The sequence below is a fragment of the Alligator mississippiensis genome, chromosome 10 (genome assembly GCF_030867095.1).
Source record: "Alligator mississippiensis isolate rAllMis1 chromosome 10, rAllMis1, whole genome shotgun sequence".
Classification (NCBI taxonomy): domain Eukaryota; kingdom Metazoa; phylum Chordata; order Crocodylia; family Alligatoridae; genus Alligator; species Alligator mississippiensis.
The window spans coordinates 75,910,805-75,932,092 of record NC_081833.1 but is presented as its reverse complement, the minus strand read 5'-3'; the positions used below and the strand labels follow the sequence as shown (position 1 = coordinate 75,932,092).

The window sequence follows — 21,288 nt, the reverse complement described above, 5'->3', positions numbered from 1 at the left end:
GTGTCTTCTCCCGGCGGGCACAGCTAGAACCGGCTGCGTCGCCAGAGGGAGACCCGGGCCAGGGAACTGGTCCCGGCTGCAGCCTTCTGCCTGGGCCACGGCAGCCAGGGCTGAGCTGCTTCCCACGCGTGGGCCTGAGCACCCGCAGAGCGCAGCCCCGGTCCAAACGCCTTTCAGGACCGGTTTCTGAACCAGCGTTCATGCTGCTACTTGTGGGCAGCATTGCCAAGCCCTTTGCTTGCAGGGAGCATTCCCCGTGCTGCTGCGGCCCCAGTCGGGTGGAGGGAAGCAGTTGGCAGGGTGGGGTTTCTAAAGCACTTGGGTGCACGGAGGTGGCCCCTCGTCTCTGCCGGCTGCGCCAGCCCCGGTTGTGGCTCGGGGCAAGCCCCCTGTTGTGGCCCATTCACGTTCAGCTCCAGGCTCCCCAGCTGCTCGGCCCCTGGGGGGAAAGTCCTCATCCTTATTCCAGGGGGTCACGCTCCTGCCCTGGGGTCAGAGCCGGCAGCACCCTCCCGGGGCTGGGCCCAGCGCGCTGGTGCTGTGCGAGGCAGGAGCAGGCCCGCGGAGCTCTTCCCGGAGCACGTGCGGCACCGCTGAGCCACGTGTCGCTGCTGGGAGATGGAGCAGGGGGGAAACCAGGACGCGGCACGTGTCTTGGCACCGGGCCGCAGGTTTCCAAGCCGTGCCCGGTGCCCTCGGCAGTGCGAGCAGAGCCGGGGGAGGCTAGGGGCACGGGCCAGGGCACAGGCCGGCTCTTTCCCCGTGGGCTTGGCAGGCAGGCAGGCGGGGATGGGTGAGGGGGCTCTGTGCTTCAGCCAACTTGCAAAGGCAACAGGAAGATGAATCTCGCACCGGCCTGCGTTCCAGCTGCTGCCGCCGCCCCCGCCGCAGAGACAGGCTGTTCTTTAAATGTTAAAGGAAATTGCTAAGGAGATGATTGATTAGCCAATTAATGAGATAATGATTAATGGCTATGCAGCGCCTCCAGGGTGTAAACAACACCGCTTGGCGTTGCTGAACGCTCCTCTCTGCCCCCGGCGCCGGCCGTCTGGGCAGCGTCTCTGTCCCCGCTGCCCGGATCCCGTGCGTGTTCTGGCAGAGGCGAGGCCCGGTGCTCGGCGCTGTACAGACATGCTACCCAAAAGCATAGGATGATCAGCCCTGGTTTCTCTCCAAAGCAGCCACGGGACTCGCTCCACCTCCTTCCAGGGCTGTTGCATCACAGCCGCCGCGGAGGTGGGCCTTGCTCCCATCTGCCTGCTCTTACCCCGGGGTAAGCGAGTGCAAGGCCAGGGCGGCCGCCCCGTGGTTCGATGCCCATCGGTGGCGGGGTGTGCAGGCAGGTCCCACGGAGCAGCTGGCACGTGGCAGGCCTGGCGTGGCTGTGCCCGGCCCTTCCGCTCGGGAAGACTTCACTCAAAGGCTCCCAGGAGAGGGCTTTGGCGTGGCAGCCAGGGCCTAATCCTGCCCAAGCTGGGCTCCCAGCAAAGCTTGTTTAGGTCGCTGGTTTACGTTGGCGCAGCCCAGCTCGGTTGGGGTCAGTCCCCCCCAAATGAACAGGCAGTCTGCAGGGGGCACGGCGGTTTATTGGCAGCAATGCCGTGCTCTCGACGGGTGGGCAGGCAGCAGCCGGGCTGTTGGCTGAGCACCCGGGGCTGTGGGAGGAAGGAGCCGCTGCGAGCAGAGGCCACGGCACAGCCTGTTACCATGGGTCGTGGCAATGGAAATGCCCCCGCTCTGCTCCTCCGCTGGGCCAGGCCTCGGGGGGCAGCCCGCAGCCAGCCACGTCCCCTGCAGGTGGTGGCGGCCCGGGGGGCACTGCCTGGCCGCGGTGGGGCAGAGGGCGCTGGACCCTGGAGTCCTACTGGAGCAGGACGCGGAGGAACGGGACAGCGAGGGCGGCAGGCAGGAGTCTAGCCACGCTGGCGCTGCCGGGGTAGCCATAGCGGGTCCTGCACTCCCCGCCCAGCTCCTCGAATGCGATGGGCGTTTCGGCCGGCGACGTCTCCTTCGACAGCCTAATCCCGGTCTGCGGGAGAAGGGGAGAGTCGGGCTCAATGCACGGCGGGCGGCCGGGGGGTTGGGACCCCAGGGGCTGCAGGGGCTGGGGTGGCTCTGCCGCCTCTCGCACTCACGTCCTCCACCTCCTTGAAGACCCGCAGCAGGTTCTCGGCCAGGGCGGCTCGCACCTCCGTCTCGTTCCAGTTCCGCCGCAGCAGCTCGGCCACCAGCTCCGGGTATTTGGACACGTCCTCCAGGCCCTGCGGCACCCTGCCAGGCCATGAGCACAGCCCTGAGCCCGGTGTGGAGCCCTGCGAGGATCTCCCCTTGCGTCCCCGTGAGCCCGCGCCGGAGCCGTGGCCACCTCTCCTGGCCCCCCGCGTGCCCATCCTTACCTGGGGACCCCGTCGTAGTCCCCGCCAAAGCCGACGGCCTGGTAACCCGAAATGTTCTTCACGTGATCCAGGTGATCTGCAGCAGGGAGCGCGGGGTGAGCGAGGCGCCCGCCAGCCCGGGGAGGGGGGAGCCCCACGGCCGCTGCCCGACTGACCTGCGACCTGGGAGAGGTTGGCGCTCTTGCTGCAGGACACGTAGTCATTGTAGAAGTTCACCATCACCACACCACGCTTCTGGCCCTGCCAGGGAGGTGTAGCACCAGGTTGTGGAGCCCCACGGCCCCTGGGGACCAGCATCCCAGGGGAGGTGGCCCCATGTCCCAGTCACTGCCTGTAGGGCCACCCGTGGGGGGGCATCCACCACCCCTTGCTGCGCAGGAGCCCCTTTTGCTCCGGTCCCGGGAGCTACTAGCAGGTGCTGGGGTCCTCGCCTGGGAGGCCGGAGAGTCCCAGGGTTTGACTCCCAGGGTCGCAGTTGGCTGCCAGCTGCGGGCGCCTCTCCGGAGCATGCATTTCCCCTGGCATGGTGCTGCCATCCTGCACTGCAGCAGCGGGGCCAGGCCCTCCCCCTTGGCTTGTGCGGAGGAGACGAGGCAGCCGGTCTCCGAGGGGCTTGGGGCATGCCGGAGCAGGGGCTGTACCCACGGCACCTCGCGGGGGCTGCTTCCCCTCCTCCCCGGGCCTCACGGCGCTGCCCAGCTCACCACCACGCGGAGGACATCGTCGGGCACGTTGCGCCGGTGCGGACAGAGCGCGTAGGCCGACGAGTGGCTGAAGATGACCGGAGCCTGGGAGATCTCCAGGACGTCCGTCATGGTCTTCACTGACACGTGGGCCAGGTCCACCATCATGCCCAGCCGGTTCATCTCCTGGACCACGCGCTGCAGGACAGGCCACTTGCAGGCAGGTGCCACCCCCCATCCACCCCCTCCAGCATGGACCGCACGGGGCAGGGCAACCCAGGTGTCCTAGCCGGGGTCGGCTCCCTCGCTCACCTTCCCGAACACCGACAGCCCGTTGTGCACCGCCTGCTCCTGCTCCGTGTCCACCAGCCAGTTGTCCACCCTGCAGCCACAGCCGGTGCCCGCGTCAGCCCCGGACAGGACAGGCCTCCTGCCAGCTGCCCCCCTCAGCCCTGCTGGCCAGCCCGTCCGCGGTGGGGCTGGCGGAGCCTTACCAGGGCGTGTTGCAGCTGTGGGTGAGCGTCATGTAGCGCACGCCCAGGCGGTAAAACATGCGCAGGGCGCCCAGGCTGCTGTCTATGGAGTGCCCGCCCTCGATGCCGATGAGGCTGGCCACCTGCCCGGCCTGCCAGGCCTGCCGCACGCCTGCAAAGCAAGCATGGCGTGGCCTGCTGCAGGGCTCCCCGGTCCGCGCCCAGCCCCAGCGATGGGGGGCTAAGCCAGACCCACAGCCCACAGCCAGGACCTCCAGGGCACGGGGCATTTCCAGCTGTCCCGCTCACCCGCGCTGCTGCTGACGCAGGCGAAGTCCTGGGGGTACATGAGGCACATGCGATGGATGACGTCAATCTGCTCCAGCGTGCGCCTCACCGCGTCCTTGTTCTGCGTGTCGCAGGGCACGTAGGCTGCCCAGAACTGGGGGAAGAGCAGCGTCAGCAGGCCTGGACCCCCGCGCCCACCCTCACCCACCCCGTGTGCCCAGGGGCAGCGCAGCGCAGTGGAGGTCGGGTGAGCTGCCTGGGGACATCATGGCAGGCAGTGGCAGAGGCGGGAGCCGGGGCTGGGAGAAGAGTCCCACCCGCTGCGGGGGCTGCTGCCTTGTGGGGGCGGTCGCTGGCTCGCAGGGGCCCGGTGACTGGGAGGAAGAAGTGAAAGGGAAACCGGGGGCTTGGGTGCAGGGCCAGCCCCTGCAGTGTGGGAGCGTCGGCCCACGGGGGCTTTTGGCCCCCTCCCGCCGGTCTTGAGCCCCTGCCTGGGCGGTGGGTGCCTACCTGCCCCCCAACATGCCCGCTGCGCAGCTTGGGGATGCTGGTGTGGGTGCCCTCGAGCAGCGTGAGGTTGGCCTCCGCCGTGCCCAGCTGGTTGTTGAACTTCCGCAGCAGCTGCCAGGGCAGGTCGTTGTGCCTAGGCAGGAACAGAGGGGCTGGGAACAGCGGTCCAGCGGTCCATCCCTGCCCCCTCCCTGGGGAAAGCCCTGCCTGACTCAGCTGGGCAGGGTGCAGCCCCCACGCACAGCTGGTGAGGACCCTCCCTGGGGAAGCTCGCAGCCTCCTGCCAGGATTGAGTTTGCAGCACTTCCCAGTTCTTTCCTGCAGCTGCAGCTATCTCATCCTGCACCCGGTGCAAGCAAACCCCACCCACGATGCGTGCGCCAGGCCGGCTGGCACGCCGGGGCTGGGGGCCGGGCACTTGTGCCAGCACGGGTGGGGAGGGTGAAGAGATGGGAGTCCCTGCGCCCTTCCCTGCCTGCACCCGCGGGCCAGGGCTTGGCCGCCCCGACTGCAGCTCTCCACCATCCAAGAGCAGAGGTCGCAGCACGAAGGGTCAGTTTTATAACGACCGCCAGGAAGTTCTTGGTCGCCCAGCGGTCACTCGTGCCTGGCTCCTTGGCCTTGACTGGCAGGGACGCCTGGCTCCTTGGCCGGATTCGGGCAGGGTAGGACACATCCTTGGCAGTTCTGGAGAAGGGGAGCTGCGGAAACAGCTTCTGCATCAGAACTTCCTCGATCTTAAGGGCTGGAGGCCGCGGGTCGGAGAGGAACCGGGGAAAACCTGGGTCAGGCACAGGTCTCTCCTTCCCAGCCTCCGCCCTCTGCCGCCGTGTGACGCAGGAGACGACGTGCACCTCGGGGCTGACCCGGTACGGGACCGCTCTCCTTGCTGGCCGGATCCAGGGTTCACGCGATGCCTGCTCGGGGCCCTTCCTCGAGGGTCCTCCCGCCCCGCAGCGACCCACGCCTCTGCAGCCTCCCCGCGCGCACACCCTCGGGACCAGGGCAGTGATGACACCCTTCGGTGCCGGCCCTGCACGCTGGGACCTGCCAGGGAGTTTCTTCCTGGGCGTCTTGGCTGTTTCTCTTCCCCGGGAGGAGGCTCCGGGCAGTCGCGGGATCCCCGCAGGGATCCCCTGAATGATGCTTTGGAGACTCCAAGTCACCAGTGCCCGCCTCGCTGTCTGCCCAGCCTGGGGGGCCCACGCCTGGCCCGCACCCCTGCCGGGGCCACTGGTCCTGGGCACCACCACCAGGCAATGCTCCCTGGGGAGGGCGGTGCAGGTGTTGCTTTGGCGTGATCAGGAGAAGGATGGGGGTGCAGCGGGGGTCCAAGCGGAGGGAGCCGGTGACCCAGGCTGGCATGGAGCTGTGTCCAGGCCCGCCATCCCCCTGCGGGAACGCCAACACATGCCCCGGGACGCACGCGTGGCCAGCGAGGGTGGGGGTGCACCGTGCAGCCGCCACCGGGAAGTGTCTCACTGGGGGGGCCGTCGCATATTCACACTTCCCCTTCCCTGCGTCACCCGCCTCTGACGTCCCCTCGCCCCTTCCCATGTCAGCCGAGGGCTATCGCTTCCCCTCCGCCCCCTGCGCCTTCTCCACCACCGCCGCCGCCGTCTGCGGCTGCTTTGTGCCCCCCCCACGTAACCCTGCAGCAAGGGGGGGCTCTGCTTGCAAGGCCTCGGCTTTGGTGGCCCCTCTCCTCGCTTATGCAGGGGTCTGGGGAGGTTTCTGCCCCGGCTGTGAGCAGAGCTAAAGGGCACGGGACCTGGGCAGGCGCCAGCCCCGCCAGCAGATGCAGGGTGGCACAACCCCGGGCGCTGCAGTCGCAGGAAGGGGAGGCTGCGTCTCGGTCCCCAGGGACCGCGGGGGAGTCCGGGCAAGCCCCAGCCGGGGCGGTAGGTCCCTGTGGACCGGCTGGGCCAAGGGTGTTCCCTGCAAGGGGGGGCCCCAGCACCGTCAGCCCCAGCCCGGCTGCCGGGAACGGCTCAGCCAGGGGGTTTCTGGGGTCCGCGCGGAGCAGGGCGCTCTGGGCAGCACCTTGACCCCGTGGAGCCCAACCGGCGTCCCTGCCTGCACCGGGCTTCCCCGCACGCCTGTGCCTAGCAGCCCTCCTCTTCCGACAGTCTCGGCTCTGCCCAGGCCCCGGGTGGGCGGGCGGGTGGGCTCCCCAGCCGGGCAGGGTGCGGCATGGGGGTTCCCGGGGCATGCCGTGGTCAGGGGCTTTCTCTGCCGGGAGGTTTTGTAGGAACTGAGATCTCCTGGGCTGGTGGGAACTTTCCCAGCCTGCCGGCTCCAAGGGGTCCCTAGGCCAGGTCCTTCGGCGGGGAAGCCGACCTCTGGAGAGGGGGAGAGGGGCTGGCGTGGCCTCCTCGCCCAGCCCACGCGGCCCCGGCACTGGGGACGGGTGGCTCCGTGGCACCGTCCCCGTGGCTCACCCGTCAATCACCGGCGTGACTTTCATGATTTGTTTGGCTCTGTCCAGCAACGTCTGCGCCGACCCGAGCACGAGGCAGGACAGGAGCAGCCAGCCCCGCAGCATCGTGCCTGGCACCCCCGAGACGTCCCTGCCCGTCCTGGTGAAGCGCCGAGGACTGGGACATGACCTGAAGTGCCAGGCAAGTGCCTCCCCGGGTGGTGCAGGCACGTGACTTGCCGGGGTAAATCAGTAACCTGCCAGGGGCTGTAAAGCACCCCCCCCCCCCCAGCCAGGCTCGGCGCTGCCCTGGGGAGTGGGCACTGCCCAGTCCAGGTGCAGACACATCCTGTCCTGCCCACCTCTCCGGGGGAGCTCCCCACCTCCCAGGGCCCTGCGCCCCATGCAGGAGCCGCGGGCGGCGTGGCAGAGATTTGGGCGGCAGACACTTGCTCTGCTCCCCACCACCTCTGCCGGCGACCACGCTGCTCTGCCCAGGTTTGGCGGGGGGCGCTGGCCCCGTGCTCTTCGGTGACATGCATGGCTCCTGGCACCGCCGTGCCGTGCCATGCCATGCCGTGCCCATGCAGCTATTTACCTCCAAGCACTGCTATCAGTTGGCAGTGACCTTGGGATGTGGAGAATTACTCTTATTGTGGCCATAAATTGTCAACAGTGATTGTGGCCCGTGACAACCAGGAACCCCAGATGTTCCTGTGATGCTCGGAAACTCCTGCTCGTTTTTCAGCCCCAATTTCCAGGGACAGGTAGACTGACTCTGAGCGGGCTGTAAAGGAAATGTCTTCCCCCCGCTCCCCTTTATTCTGTCTTCCAAAACCAAGGTGTGTGTTATGAGAGGGCATGCGGCAGGCCAGGAAATACGGTATTTTGGAAGTCGATGTCCACCGAAATGTGCTGGAGGTACAGGACCAGGCAGGTGTTGGAGGACGTCGTCCTAGGCTCACGCCAAACCAGGTTGGAGACCCCGGGAAGGAACGGCGCAATCCCAGCAATCGGCTAGCCCTTAGCGTGCTGGTCTCGGACCTGCCTGAGGCCTTTGCAGCGAAGGGGACGGAGGGTTTGGAGAGCGGGCTGGACTAGAGGTGCCCTCTGCACCTCACGCATGGTTACATGTGCACTTCAACGTGCATTCAGGCGTCGCAGAAAAACCAGGCTAACTCACTTCAGAAATGTTTGCGACAGCTGTGCGCTGCCGTTCCAGTAACGGAAAGCTGGTCCTGCCCACCTGGGATCTGCAGAGGAGACAAACAGAAGACGCCTGCTTTGGAAATTTGGAGCAAGTTCTCAGAATCCGCCGAAAACCCATTTTCTGCCTCCAAAGCGGAAAGTCTGAGAAACTTCCCTGAACGCTGCCGGCGGAGGGGAAGCTCCAGGCCAGCGGGCCTCGCTCTCACTAGACTCCTGCTTGTTGGAGCCCAGGCTCCCCTCGGGCAACGCCAGCTCTGAGCTCCTGCTTGTCTTTTGGCGACGAAGGAATACTGGAGCAACGGCTTCAATACTTGGAGCTCCCAGCTGAGATCTCTGGGTTTAACCTGTGCGTCGTCTTTGCACGCCTAGCGGTGTGCAAGCACGATGCACGGTGCGAGGTGTTCAGAGCGTCGTGTGGTGTCCCACAGTTTCCTGGAAGGGCACCCTGGTTGAGGTTGCACCGGTGCAGAACCGACCGAATGTGAAAGCAGAGCCGGGGAGAGCGGGGGAAATTACTGAGTGGGTCCCAGACAGCGGTGCAGAAACACGAACCCGCCGCGCTGCTGTTGGAGAAGGGAAAGACCAGGGGACTCTCCCCGGGGGCCTGGCCCCGGCCCCGGCCCCGGCCCCGGCCCCTGCCAGGGCAGCGGTGTGGCTGCAGGACCCGTCTCCGTGCGCCCAGGGCCGGGCGTGCCTTCAAGCCATAAATCGGCTGCTTGAGAATTTGGCTTTGTTAATAAACAACATTAACACATGGGGTTGGCAAGTTGGGCAATGCTCTGCATACTTTTCTAAATCAATCAAAGGTTACAGCAGCTTTACAAAAAACAGCCCAGCCAAACCCTGCATTTTTTTGATAGTTGCCTCGACAGAAATATGATGTTTTTTCCCCCATTTTCCATTAAGAAATGCGTCCAAAAGTTGTGCTTTTCCTAGATATTGGAGGACCTACTGCCGGTTTTTTTGTCTGCAAATATTGGCTGGTATTTGGTAGTCAAATGACTGACCTAGGGTGAGGTATTTGACTTGTCAAATAAAGTTCAGAGAGAGGGAAGGCCTGGGCCCGGCGGGGTCCAGCTCCGGCGCTGGCTGGCAGGTGGCCTCTTTGGGGGCAGCTACGGGGCCGGGCCCCAAACTGGGCGCTGAGACAGACGGATGGGGCAGGCCAGGCGAGGTGCTGGGGGTGGGGTCCCCTCCGATTCCCGGCAGGGTCTGAAACCCCCCGGGGACCCCCAACTTTCCCCCACGGCTCTTTTCTTTGCCCCAGGGACTGACCCTGTCCCGGACCCCCATGGCCCTCCTGTTTGGGGGGGCTGGGAGGGACAGAGGGGGGGCCAAGCCCCTCTTTTATCTCCCCATCAGCCTCCCCAGACTCAGCCGCATCCGGGGCTGTGTGCGGGGGACACAGGTCATGACCAGCACAGCTTGAGCCCAAGACACCCCCTTCCTGCGCCTGCCCCCCGGTCCCCGCCAGGCCTCCAGGACAGCTCTGCGTGCAGCTTCGGCCCCTCCTTCCCCGTCTCCTGCCAAGCATTGGCGGGGACTCGGGGCAGGGAGGTTCCTCTTTCTGCAGCTATTTAAACTCCCAAGCTCGGGGCAGCTGAGTCGCAGGATATGGACAGGATGGAGGTGACGGAGAACTTCGCTGGCATCACCCTGCCCGGGCACCTGCACACGCAGGAGTCCTTGCACGCGGCCGCCACCTTCCAGTTCCGGGACACCGACGTGGTCATCGTCACCTACCCCAAGTCCGGTGAGAGCCGGGGCTGGGGGTCCGGGTGCTGCGTCGGGGGCAGGACCCTCCAGGGCTATGCAGGCGCTGGTTTTGGGGGGTCCGCACGGTGCAAAGGGGCCTGGACCACTCGGCTCCCAGGCATCAGCGAGCCCCCGGCTCCCGGGAGCGCTGCCCGAGCCGGACCCCAGCTGCTCTCCGGGCTGCCCAGAGGGTGAGCAGCATCCACTGGCCACAGGCTGGGTGTGTACCGCCACTGGCCGCTGGTTGCCCTCTCCTCCTTGCTCCCTACCCCAGACACGGCCCCACGGAGGCAGCCAAAGGAAATATGCAGAGAGGAGGGGCACGGCGGGGAGCAGGGGGCCGCTCTCGCCTGCCTCATACCCCTGCCTTGCTTTGGCTTTCCTCTCCCGGGCCCCGGGCAGGGGTGAGCTGGGGAGACCCGGGCCCCATCCCGTGGCTCTGCGCCAACGTGCCCCTGCAGCCAGCTGCTCCCTGCCTGCTGCCCCCGGGAAGAGCCCAGCCACGAGACCCCTGCCCAGCAAAGCACCTCTGGCCCCGGCACCAGCTCAGGCCCATCCTGGCCGGTCCTGGCACGTGCCGGCAGGCAGCCAAGGCAATGTGCTACCCCAAGCTGGGGTGGCTCCTCGGGGGCCTGGAGGAGCCTGGGGCTGCAGGAAGGAGGAGCGGGAGCCGGGGAGGCAGGGCGGGGGGCTGGCAGGGACCCACCGAGCCTGCCCAGGGCTGCAGACGTGGCTCGGCCGGACTCTGGCAGAGCCTGGGCTTCCTCCACCGCGGCTGGGCTCGAGCTGTCCTGCCTGCCCGCCGGGAGCCCGGCCAGCCAGCTCCTCCCTGGGCGGCTGCACCACCCAGCCTGGCCCTTGATCCCCCAGCCTTCCTCGGCTCCTCTATCGCTGCCCTCCGCGCTCCCCCCAGCCCTGCAGGGAGGCCGATAAGGGTGGGGGCTGACGGACCCGCTCCCCCTGCCCCACAGGCACCACGTGGATGCAGGAGATCCTGACGCTGATGTACAGCAAGGGGGATGGCCACCTGGCCAAGACCGTCCCCAACTGGGCGCGGGCGCCCTGGCTGGAGCACGTCTACTTCAAGGACATGCTGCAGGCGGACAGGGAGCCCCGGCTCCTCACCACCCACCTCCCCTGCCACGTCCTGGCCCCTGCCCTCAAGAAAGCCAAGGCCAAGGTGAGTGCCGGACCCCACGTGCTGCGCGGGGCTGGTGCCTGCGGCGTGGGTGCGGATGCTTCCAGGCCCACGGTGCCGCCATGGCGTAGCATCCTGGAGCAGCGGGGCTGGCGGGCAGCTCCGTCCAGCCCCTGCCGGAGAAGGACGCAGCCCTGTGCAAACCAGGCCAGCATCTAAACTCCTGGTAAAACAGCCGTCAGCCCTGAGACAGCACGAGGCATCGCACCCGACCCTGCCGCAGCTGTTAATGCGCGTTGCAGAGGTGCCTGGCAGAGGCCGTGGTCTGGACCAGTGTGGCCAAGGGGAAAAATCCCTTCCTGACCCCCAAAAGTGGCATCAGCCCCATCCACATGCCCAGCCCTAGCCATGCCTGCACCCAGGCTACGTGTCCTCCAGCAGCCCCAAGAGACCGGGCTGCTCCACTGAGCAGGGGCTTTCCTGCCCCAGCACCAGCACCACGGGGTTTTCCTTGCGCTTCCTTGCAACAGGGAGCAGATGCTGCATGGGTGTCCCAAGGGCCTGGTGGGGAGTGGGGGGGGTGTCGCCTGTGCCCCTGGAGAGCCGGGGCTGGGAGGGGGGGCAGGTTGGCATCGCTGTGCCAGTCCGCATGACGCCACATCCACCCTGCCACAGGTGATCTACGTGGCCAGGAACCCCAAGGACATCGTGGTCTCCTTCTACCACTTCCACAAGATGGCCAAGTTCCTGCCCGAGCCCAGCTCCTTCGAGGACTTCCTCATGCAGTTCCTGGATGGCACAGGTGAGCGGGCACCTTCCCAGTCCTGCACAGACCCGCCGCCGGCAGGCATCACAGCCCAGGCTCCTGGCTCTGGCAGCCCGGCTCTGCCCACACCACGCACGGGGCTCGGTGGCAGCAGTGACACCGAGAGCTGGGGAGCTCCAGGCACCCCCAGGCTGGCAGGGGACACAGGGGTGCTACAAACCCGGCGCTATCCCCCGCTCTTGGGCATGTGGGGGCTGGCGAGTCTGACCCCCACCTCCCCACAGTGCAATATGGCTCCTGGTTTGACCACGTGGAGGGCTGGCTCAGCCAGCGCAGGGAGCTGGACCTCTTCTACATCACCTACGAGGACCTGCACCGGGTGAGTTCTCCTCTTGACCTTGGAAGGGACCCCCCCTGCCCGGTGCGGCCTCCTGCCGGAGGGCATTGGTGGAGGAGCCCCGGCCTGGGCACCGTGGCTGCACTCGGGGCAGCAGAGGGGCTTCCCTGACCATGCCCTGCTCCCCCAGGACCTGGGGCACGCCATCGAGGAGCTGGCAGCCTTCCTGGGCTGCGCCCTGCGGCCGGAGGAGGTCAGCGCCATCCAGCAGCACAGCAGCTTCCCGGCCATGCAGGAGAACACCATGGTGAACTACACGCTCGTGTCCTGCGATATCCTGGACCACAGCAAGGGGCAGTTCATGCGCAAAGGTAGGAGCGATGGCAGCCGGGACGGGGGGCTCTCTTCACCCCAGATCACCCCCCCGGCCTCACCAGCTCTGCTCGCTGTGCCCCGGGTCTGCCCCGCTATGCCACCCCGGGGCCGTCGTGGGGGGTCTTGTGGGCAGGACAGCCTGTCTTCGGCCCCCGTTCCCTCCGGGCAGGCCGCGTGCACCCAGGAAGCAAGCCGGGCTTCCCCCATCCCATGTGGCAGGCCACCCTCACCCCCGCCTCTCCCCTTCCTCGCAGGGATCGTGGGCGACTGGCGGGACCACTTCACACCCCTGCAGGACGCCCTCTTCAACAGGGTCTACAAGGAGAAGATGCGGCACTCCAGCCTGCGCCTCCACTGGCCGCTGGCCTGAGCAGGGCTGGGGGGCAAGGGGGAGCTGGCCGGGGCCCTGCCCACGCTGCGACTCCAGGAATGACACTTGGCATCTCTCAGGGCACTGCCCCATGCTTGGCTGGTCCCTGCCCGCCGCAGGCAGCACCCTGGGCTGTGCCAAGCTCAGCCCTGGGCACGTGAGCGCTCCGGCAGAGGGACGGAGAGTGGATGAAGCACATGGGTCCCAGTGCTGGAAGCCAAGACCCCATCTCTTCCTCTCTGCCAAAGAGCATGCCAGCTGGGCATCCCCTTCTGCCCAGGCTGGGGTGGCCGGATGCAGGTGTTGCTCTCTTCCTGCCCAGCTTTTGCAACCTGCCATTACTCAAAGCCCTACCGTGGAAGGAACTGACTGAAAGGGGAAGGAAAAACCTGGGGGGAGCAGGCTTGTCACCCAAGAGCAGCCGCCTGCGTCCGAGCAGAGAAGCTGGAGCAGGCGCCGGCCCTGGCAGCCCTCCTGGAGCATCGATGTATAAGCTGGAGGGATCGGGGCAGCAGAGCCTGGGGTGCCTCCCCTTGCCCCTTGGGGGGTTGGGGGATCCTGGCTGCTGCCACCTCCCTCATCTAATTTATTTGGCTTTGTCTGGTTGTTATGCAAGGGGTGGGGGGAATTATTGCCAGCTTGGGGGTGGGGGAAGCTGCTTGTGAATGGGCTGCAGACAATAAAGCTTAATGGATCGGACACTGCAGCCAGCTCCTTAATTTGAGTACCCGTCCCCAGCTCCCTGGCCCAGCACACGGGGAACAGGCACATGTTGGAGCGTGCGCCCCCTCCCCTCGTCCAGGGCCTGTGGGCACCAGGGAGGGCGGGAGCGCGGCCAGACCCTCCCCTCGGACCATCCCCGCGCCGCGGCAGTAAACAAGCTTATGCAAGCTCAAGAAATAAGGGCCCTGGCCTTGCTCCCCCATGAAGCTCCAGCTCCGTCTCTCGACATCTGTACTTCTTTCCTCTTCCTCCAACCCGCAAGGTCTGGGCCAGAGGCCCCAGGGCCCTGTTTCCAGAGCCCTGGGAGGGGCACAGGCGCCACTTAGAAACCACGTCCAGCCAACTGAAAGCAATTACATCTTTATTTACACTGAGTCACCATTAAATCATCTGCCCCGCCTGGCTGTGTGCAAGGGGGAAGGGAGAGGATGGGGAGCCCTGAGCTCCAGCCAGCCCCAGGTAAGAGGTAAGGCAATAAAAGCAGGTACCTGCGAAGCAGGCTGGGTTCATTGCCCGCTCAGCCGGCTCCGCGCTCATTGTCCCCTGGCTGCAGTCACTGCCTAGAGCTGATTAATGCAGCCTCCGGGCGTCCCTGAGAGGTCGCAGCAGGGTGAAGAGTCGCAGCCCCTGTTGCCTCTCTGGATGAGGCTGGGGGAAGTCACCTTGCAACAGGGTGGACAAGCTGCGGCGGGCATTGCTGCCATCCCATAGTCCTGGGGGTCTAGTCCCGGGTTTCTCTCTCAGACATGGGGCGAAGGTGTCTCCGGAGCTCCTCTGTTAAACAGCCTTGTTCACTTCTAGACGAGTAACTGGGGAGCAGCCAGTGAAGTGCGGGAAGGCAGCGTCTGCAGCAGGGGTCATTCTTCCCAGCTGGGACCCCCAGGCAGACCTCAGAGGGGGCCGCGGGCAGCCAGGTGGGCACCGGTCGGGGGTGCGGGCTCCAAGGACGCTGCTCCATCCCTCCCAGGCTGCTCAGATGCAGCCGGCGCGATTCCCGTTGAACTAAAAGTGCCTCTAAAAGACCACAGGGACCGGCAGGTGAAACAGTGGGGAGGGGGACAGCAGGATGCTGCAGGGCGGCAGAGCTCTCAAAGGCCCAGAGTGGGCCTGGCTCCTCCAGCGCTCACGGCCCCAGGAGGGAGGAGGCGGTGGCAGGATCTTAGCCTGGTGCACGGAGAAGGGCAATGCACCACAGAGCGGTAGCACCTGAGAGTGCTGCAGGAGGAGACAACGTACCCCCCATCCTGGGGCAGCTCCAGGTGTGGGAGCCCGGTCCCTCCATGTCAAATGCTCACGGCCCTGTCCAGAGCTGCCCTCCACGTGCAGCCCCGGGCCAAGAACGCCCGTCTGGCTGCAGCTGTCCATGGGCACCTGAGCAGCTTACACCGCGGTCCGCGTTTCCAGGGGCAAGAGGATGCTGGCAGAAGACGCGCTGCAGGAAGGCTCCGGGGAGAAGCCCCGCTGCCCGTCGCGCCTCTCCACTGCGGCGCTGAGGGTCCGGGGCCCGGCTGGCCCTGGCTGCCTCCCGGCCCCGCCACCGCGGCAGGGCCCGCAGAGCTCCCGCGTCAGCCTCCGCCACTTGTGCCGGAAGCTCCGGTTGGTCCAGAAGTAGACGAAGCAGTTGAGGAAGCCGCTGCCAATAGGCAGCCACAGGGCCACGAACTCCACCCACTCGGGGACACGGTCTCGCGTGATGGCTGGGGAGAGAGGGGGAGAGGTCGGTGACTCCCACGTGGCTGGGAGACGAGGCCCGCGGGCCCCGCCAGCTAGGATGGGCCAGCGCATGGCTCCCGGGCTCGCCCCGCTGCCCCATCGCCCCCCCGGCACCGAGCAGCGTGAACGGGAGCACCCCAGGGTGGAGCCCAACCTGCCAAGGGCCTGCTTTCCAGTGCGGGCAGCTCCCTCTGCCGGGCTCCTGCCCCGCAAGCAGCACTGCACCGGGCAGCAGGCGCCGCCTGGACGCGTGCGCTGAACGTGCCCCTGCCGCGGGGCACCCCCTCCCGGCGCGGGGCACCCCATGCTGCTCGCAGCCAGGGCAGGTGCTGAACCCTCCTGCCAGTGCCCAGCACCCCCCAGTATCCCCAGCACCTCGCACTACCCTCCACCTCACCACCCCACAGCCCCTAGTACTCCCCACCCCACCAACCCCCAGCCCAGCACCTCCCAGTACCCTCCAACCCCACCCGCCTCTGCCCCGTTCCCTCCCAGCATCACTGCCACTTCCCAGGACCTCCCCACCCCCTCCCAGTATCCCCCATCCCCACCCCACCCCCTCCCAGTATCCCCCATCCCCATCTCCTCCCCTCCCAGTATCCCCATCTCCTCCCCATCCCCTCCCAGTATCCCCATCCCCACCCCACCCCCTCCCAGTATCCCCCATCCCCTCCCCTCCCAGTATCCCCATCTCCTCCCCATCCCTTCCCAGTATCCCCATCTCCACCCCATCACCTCCCAGTAGCCCCCAATCCTAATCTCCACCCCATCCCCATCCCCTCCCAGTATCCTCATCCCATCACCCCCCCATCCCCTCCCACTACCCCCCCCCATACCGTTGTAGAGGATGGTGCCCATGCAGGGCGCCCAGCAGACGTAGAAGGCGATCACGACGGGCGCTAGGACCCGGGAGGCGGCGTCCAGCCGCCGGGGGCGGAGCCTCTGGAGCCCCGCCCCTCCGGCGGCCGCCCCGCGCCTGCGCTGCGAGCGCGCCGCCTGCCAGAGGCGCAGGTTGGCGAAGGTGACGGTGGCCGCGGCGGGACAAAAGATGGCGGCGGCCAGCAACGCGGAGTAGACGGCGTTGGAGGCGTAGTCGGGCTCGCAGAGCAGCGCGGCCGAGGAGAAGCGCACGCGCAGCACGGCGGCGCGGCCCGGCAGCGCCACGGGCAGCAGCAGCAGCGCCGGGCCCAGCCAGGCGGCCGCGATGAGCAGCGCGACGCGGCGTGGCCGCAGCAGGCACCCGTAGCGCAGCGGGAAGAAGACGGCGACGTAGCGCTCTAGCGACACTCCCGCCAGCGAATAGAGCGCCGCGCCGAACACGCTGGAAGTGACGTAGGCCACGGCCCGGCAGTACGCTTCCGAGTAGGCCGCGCCTGGAGCCTCGGCCTCGCGTGGCGCCGTGACCCGGCCGCCCCCGGCGCCCGCCGCCACTCCAGCCCGGGGCTCGGCCGCGGCCTGCACCAGGCCGCCGTACAAGTTGAGCGGCACCACCAGCAGCGCCAGCGCTGCGTCGGCCGCCGCCAGCGACAGCAACACCAGGCGGCTGCTGCGGCTCCAGCCCGACACCTCCGAGGCCGCCACGGCCAGCACGGCCCCGTTGCTCAGCATCACCAGCGCCCCCAGCGCGCAGATGATGCCGACCTTCAGCGCGCGGCTCGCGCCCTCGCGCCCCGCCGCCGCCTCCCCCCCGCCCCGCGCCGCGCACGAGGCCACGAGCAGCGCCAGGAGCAGCGGGGGCGGGGGCGGGGGCCGGGGCATGGCGGCGGGGGCAGGGGGCGCTCCTGCCGCCCCGGCGCTTTATAGCCCCCGAGGGCATGGGGGAGGGGCAGGGGATTTATTGTCCGAAGCCACCCATTTCCCAAATCGGTGTGACGAGTCGGGGCCGGGACGAGGACCCAGGCTCCTTCCCTGGACGTTTGCTCCCAGAGGAGGTGAAGCTGTGAGGCCGGTCGGGCAGTTTTCAGAGCGAGCGCGCGTCTGGCAGAGTTTCGCCGTCCGTCCTGGTAGCGGATGGCAATGAAACCGAAGGCAGCTTGCCGCTTTGTATCCCGAAGCGCTCAGGAAGAGACGACGCAGCCAGAGCCGGGCTGCCCGTTGCTCGCGTGGCACCCGATCGGAAATGTCCGTGACTCGGGAACGGCGGCGTTGCGCGGGTCGGCGCTGTGCTCTGCTGCGGGTGCGGCCAGGCTGGCAGAGGCAGGAAGCACCTCCGAGAGGGGCTGCTTGTTTCCACTCCTGTCTTTCCCCCTGATCTCGGGGCGCAAACCCTCTCGGCGCTGGTAGCAGCTGACACAACACGTAGTACAGACGGGACCTGAAGATCTCCCATCTTTGAGCTGGAGGCACTGAGCATAGTGTGGAGACTCCTCCACCTCTCCGGGTCGCCTGTCCCAGTGCTTTACTGCCCTTCTCGTGAGAGAGTTTTTCCTAATATCCAACCTCAACGTCCCTTGCTGCAGCTGGAGCCCATTGCTCCTTGTCCTGTATCTGCCCCCACTGAGACCAGCCCAGCTCCGTCCTCTTTGCAGCCCCCCTGCAGGGAGGTGAAGGCTGCTATTCAATCCCCCATGGTCTTCTTTTCTCCAGACTAAATCAGCCCATTTCCTTCAGCCTCTCCTCACCCATCCTCTCCCCCAACCATTTTCATTGCCCTCCGCTGGACTCTCTCCAGTGTGTCCTCTTTTCTGTAGTGGGAGCCCACAGCTGGACACAGGACTCCAGATGTGGCCTCCCCGGTGCTGAACGGAGGGAAGACTCACTTGACCTGCTGGGAACACTCCTACCGATGCAGCCCGGGATGCCATTAGCCTTGGCAGCAAGGGCACACTGCTGGCTCATGTTCAGCTTATAGTTTCATGGTGCTTAGGGTCAGAAGGGACCTACACAGAGCATCAAGTCCGAGCCCTGCCCTGGGCAGGAACAAATGTGGGATCGTAACACCCCAGCCAACTCTCTGTCCAGCTTCCTCTTGAAGACCCCCAATGTAGGAGAAAGCACCCCCTCACTGGGGAGTCCGTTCCAGAGCCCTACTGTCCACTGTCACCCCCAGGTCCTTTTCTGCAGGGCTGCTGCCCAGCCCGTCACCCCCAGCCTGCACCCTCCGAAGTGCAGGACTTTGCACTTGTCCTTACTGAACCTCGTAAGATTTCTTTCGGCCCGATCCTCCAATTCGTCAAGGCCTCTCTGAATCCCAGCCCTACCCTCCAGTGTATCTGCTAGTCCCCCGAGCTTGGTGGCATCTGAAGGTGCGCTGTATTGCCATCTTCCAGGTCATTGATGAACATATTGAACAAAGCTAGCCCCAGGACCGACACCTGAGGCACCCCACTTGATACCTCTGAGCTGAGCGATCCAGTCTGTTTTTTGTCCACCTGACCGTCCATTCATCCAGCCCAGACTTCAGTAGCTTGTCTGTGAGAATGCTGTGGGGGACGGTATCTATCAAAAGCCTTGCTGCAGTCAAGGTATATCACATCCACTGCTCTTCTCGCAGCCACGCCGCCAGGAGGCAATCAGGTTGGTCAAGCATGACTTGCCCCTGGTGAATCCATGCTGACTGCTCCTACTCACCTTCTTCTCCCCCAAGAGCTTAGAAATGGATCCCTTGAGGGCCTGCTCCATGATTTTTCCAGAGACTGAGATGAGGTTGACCGGTCTGTAGTTCCCTGGATCCTCCTCCTTCCCTTTCTCAAGGATAGGCAGTATACTTGTCCTTTTTCCAATCATCCAGGACCTCTCCCAACTGCCATGAGTTTTCAAAGATAATGGCCAGCAGCTCTGCAATCCTATCAGCCAACTCAGCACCCTCGGGTGCATCCTGTCTGGCTCCACGGACTTGTACACATCCGGCTTTCCCAGCCAGTTCTTTTGCCGCTGTTGGCTGCTCACCTCCTCCCCAAACTGTGCTGCCGGGTGCAGTAGTCTGGGAGCTGACCTTACTTGTGAAGGCGGAGGTGGAAAAGGCACTGAGAGCTTCAGCCTTTTCTGCCTCCTGGCACTAGGCTGCCTCCCCCATGCAGTACGGGAAGCGTCTGACTTGTCTGCAAGCGAACAGGTGATCGCTACAGCACAGGGAGATCCCAGCATGCATCCTTACTGTGCTCATAGCAGCCAGGAGTGCCTCAGCGGCCACAGGCAGGGTTTATAAGGAAGTGATCTGACAGTCAGGATCCAGGACAAAGGCAGCACCCTGAGCAGGACCTGGAAGGAAAAAGGAAGAGCTCTGCCTACAAACCCCAGGGCGACTGTGTCATCTGGCCCTGGGATGTCTTAAATGCATTTGGCATGCCCTGAAGCTTCAGCAACCTCAAGCCAAGTGCCTTGTGGCTGTCTGCTGAGGTGTGGACCACTGTGGAGTCTGCACCAGAAAGGAAAGGCGATGGCTTCCCAGTTAAATGTGGTCCACTCCTGTCCATCGCCCCTCCCTGCACTTCCAGGCACTGCTGAGAGTCCAGGCGCTGCCCGAGAGAGGCAGCGCTACATCCTAAAGGCAACCCCACCAGCTTGGGTACTTGCCCTCTTCCCCCTGACTCCCCTGTCCGAGCTCATTGGCATGCAAGTCTCCATCCTGGGGAGATGCTAGGAAAGCAGAGAAAACGCATGGCTTGGGTCTGTGGAAGCAGGTGCAGAGCTGAGATGGCACGGCCGAGCGCCGTGACAGCCCGGCTAGCTCAGGAGCCCTGGGAGCCACCGGTGTTAACCAAAGAAGTACAGCGGGAGGCATGTCCGTAGCACGGGGTGACAACCACGCTCCTGTCCTGTTCACAAGGAGCCCACTGCAGGTGTTGCATTATTCATGCTGTCAGGAAACGGAGCCAGTGCACGCAGTGAAAAAGGGAATGACTCCCCAGCAGCATTTAGAGGAAGCACAGCCGATAAGGTGAAGAGCTGCTTGCAGATTGGAAGTGGTGTTTGGAGTCTCGCTGCTCGAACGGCAAAGGCATTGGACTGGGAGGCAGGTGTGGGTTCTCCTCTCACATCCACCCCTGTGCTGTCGGGACCTCAGGCGAGCCGTTTCCCCGTTCCCTTCCCACCGTCCTCTGGCCACGCTAAGCTGTTTGGCCGCCTCTCACAACGTGCGCAGGCCGTGCCCAGGACAAGGGGCCCTGATCTTGGCTAGCGCCTTGTCCCCGCAGCTTTGCCTGGGACTGGTTGGAGGGGTCTTGGCGTTCGGGAGCAGTGTGCCTCGTAGGGATTTTTGTGCGGTTTTAGTAGATCATTCAGGGGTGTCGGTTGTCGCCGTGTTGGTCTAAGGACATAGGCAGACGTGGTTCTTTGGGTAAATCCGATATCTTTTACTTCCAACTATGCTAGTGGGTCTAATCAAAGGTATCAGGTTCACCCAAAGCACCTAGTCTGCCAGTAGACTATTCAAGCACTCGGATGGCTCCGATAGGGCTGATCCTGCCCTGAGAAGGGGTTGGACATTATGACCTCCACAGGCCCCTTCCAGCTCGACTCCTCTATGCCCTCCTGCCGTGCAAGCAAGCCTTGTGATGCTACGTGGGTGAGATACCGCTATGCAAAGGGCCAACGTAGCGCAGGGCTGGAAGCCAAGTCTTCCATTTCCAGCAGACCTGGCGGGGACCTGTCGAGGCACTAAGTGATGCCGTGAGCAGGGCCGGGGTGCCGGACCGTGACCGGGGGGCTGGCGGCCGTGCCCCTTGGCGGGGTGGAGACGGGCAGTTGAGGATGGTTCGCTGAGCAGCGTGGCTGAGCGGGCAGGAGCTCTCGGCGTCAGCCGGCCCGGGCGGAAGAAATGCAAGGGCATCTCAGGAGGAAGGACAAGGGCGCTGAGCTGCGGTAGACGGCTGGCTTCCAGGAGCCTGGCCCCGCGCCCAGCACCCACACAAGCTTCCTGTGCCTGCGGGTTACTTAATCGCTCCAGGCTTCGCACTCCCCCGCTGCAAAGGGAGCGAGCTCTTCATTCCCCGGACCTTGCAGAGCCCGGCTGGTGCCCGAGGCTGCACTTGCTCTATCAAAGGTGCTAGAGAAGCGCCATGCATTACATTACAGCCTCGGGCTTCGACGCCTTCTGATGACATTTCCCTCCTCCTCTGCTGCTGCCTTCGTGGCCTGATGCATTCCCAGCTTGGACGTTGCCCGGCCTCTCCGTGTGAAAGGGATGGGCTGG

General features: G+C 65.4%; 3 protein-coding genes across 4 annotated transcripts; 1 reads left to right on the top strand and 2 right to left on the bottom strand.

Annotated features, from left to right (window-relative positions):
• Positions 1 to 1,568: 1,568 nt before the first annotated feature.
• On the bottom strand, positions 1,569 to 7,432 carry DPEP1 (dipeptidase 1). Of its 2 annotated transcripts, none has more exons than XM_059713985.1 (10): positions 7,368 to 7,432; positions 4,351 to 4,483; positions 3,862 to 3,994; positions 3,574 to 3,724; positions 3,392 to 3,461; positions 3,101 to 3,277; positions 2,552 to 2,636; positions 2,397 to 2,472; positions 2,136 to 2,271; positions 1,569 to 2,029 (listed from the first exon to the last, which is right to left on the bottom strand). In XM_059713985.1, exons 1-10 carry the CDS (start codon positions 7,430 to 7,432, stop codon positions 1,862 to 1,864), a joined length of 1,194 nt encoding a protein of 397 aa, XP_059569968.1. In that variant the 3' UTR covers positions 1,569 to 1,861. The 2 variants fall into 2 exon arrangements, with proteins under 2 accessions (XP_059569968.1, XP_059569967.1); XM_059713984.1 differs by lacking the exon at positions 7,368 to 7,432 and adding an exon at positions 6,792 to 6,895.
• A 2,160-nt stretch (positions 7,433 to 9,592) lies between these two features.
• LOC102558503 (sulfotransferase 2B1) lies at positions 9,593 to 13,418 on the top strand. Its single transcript, XM_006269391.4, has 6 exons — positions 9,593 to 9,731; positions 10,705 to 10,913; positions 11,547 to 11,673; positions 11,922 to 12,016; positions 12,165 to 12,345; positions 12,604 to 13,418. The coding sequence occupies exons 1-6, from the start codon at positions 9,593 to 9,595 to the stop codon at positions 12,717 to 12,719; spliced, it is 867 nt and encodes a 288-aa protein (XP_006269453.1). The 3' UTR covers positions 12,720 to 13,418.
• A 368-nt stretch (positions 13,419 to 13,786) lies between these two features.
• Positions 13,787 to 16,928, bottom strand: LOC106737865 (D(4) dopamine receptor). Its single transcript, XM_059713983.1, has 2 exons — positions 15,992 to 16,928; positions 13,787 to 15,139 (listed from the first exon to the last, which is right to left on the bottom strand). The coding sequence occupies exons 1-2, from the start codon at positions 16,911 to 16,913 to the stop codon at positions 14,823 to 14,825; spliced, it is 1,239 nt and encodes a 412-aa protein (XP_059569966.1). The 5' UTR covers positions 16,914 to 16,928; the 3' UTR covers positions 13,787 to 14,822.
• Between the last annotated feature and the right edge of the window lie 4,360 nt (positions 16,929 to 21,288).

Coding starts and splice junctions, on each gene's coding strand:
- DPEP1 (XM_059713984.1), bottom strand. CDS start 6,895: ATGCTGCGGGGCTGGCTGCTCCTGTCCTGCCTCGTGCTCGGGTCGGCG. Junction 4,484..6,791: donor GTCACGCCGGTGATTGACGG/GTGAGCCACGGG, acceptor GTTCCTGCCTAG/GCACAACGACCTGCCCTGGC. Junction 2,473..2,551: donor CAACCTCTCCCAGGTCGCAG/GTCAGTCGGGCA, acceptor TCCCTGCTGCAG/ATCACCTGGATCACGTGAAG.
- LOC102558503 (XM_006269391.4), top strand. CDS start 9,593: ATGGACAGGATGGAGGTGACGGAGAACTTCGCTGGCATCACCCTGCCC. Junction 9,732..10,704: donor CGTCACCTACCCCAAGTCCG/GTGAGAGCCGGG, acceptor CCTGCCCCACAG/GCACCACGTGGATGCAGGAG. Junction 12,346..12,603: donor GGGGCAGTTCATGCGCAAAG/GTAGGAGCGATG, acceptor CCTTCCTCGCAG/GGATCGTGGGCGACTGGCGG.
- LOC106737865 (XM_059713983.1), bottom strand. CDS start 16,913: ATGCCCCGGCCCCCGCCCCCGCCCCCGCTGCTCCTGGCGCTGCTCGTG. Junction 15,140..15,991: donor GGGCACCATCCTCTACAACG/GTATGGGGGGGG, acceptor CTCTCTCCCCAG/CCATCACGCGAGACCGTGTC.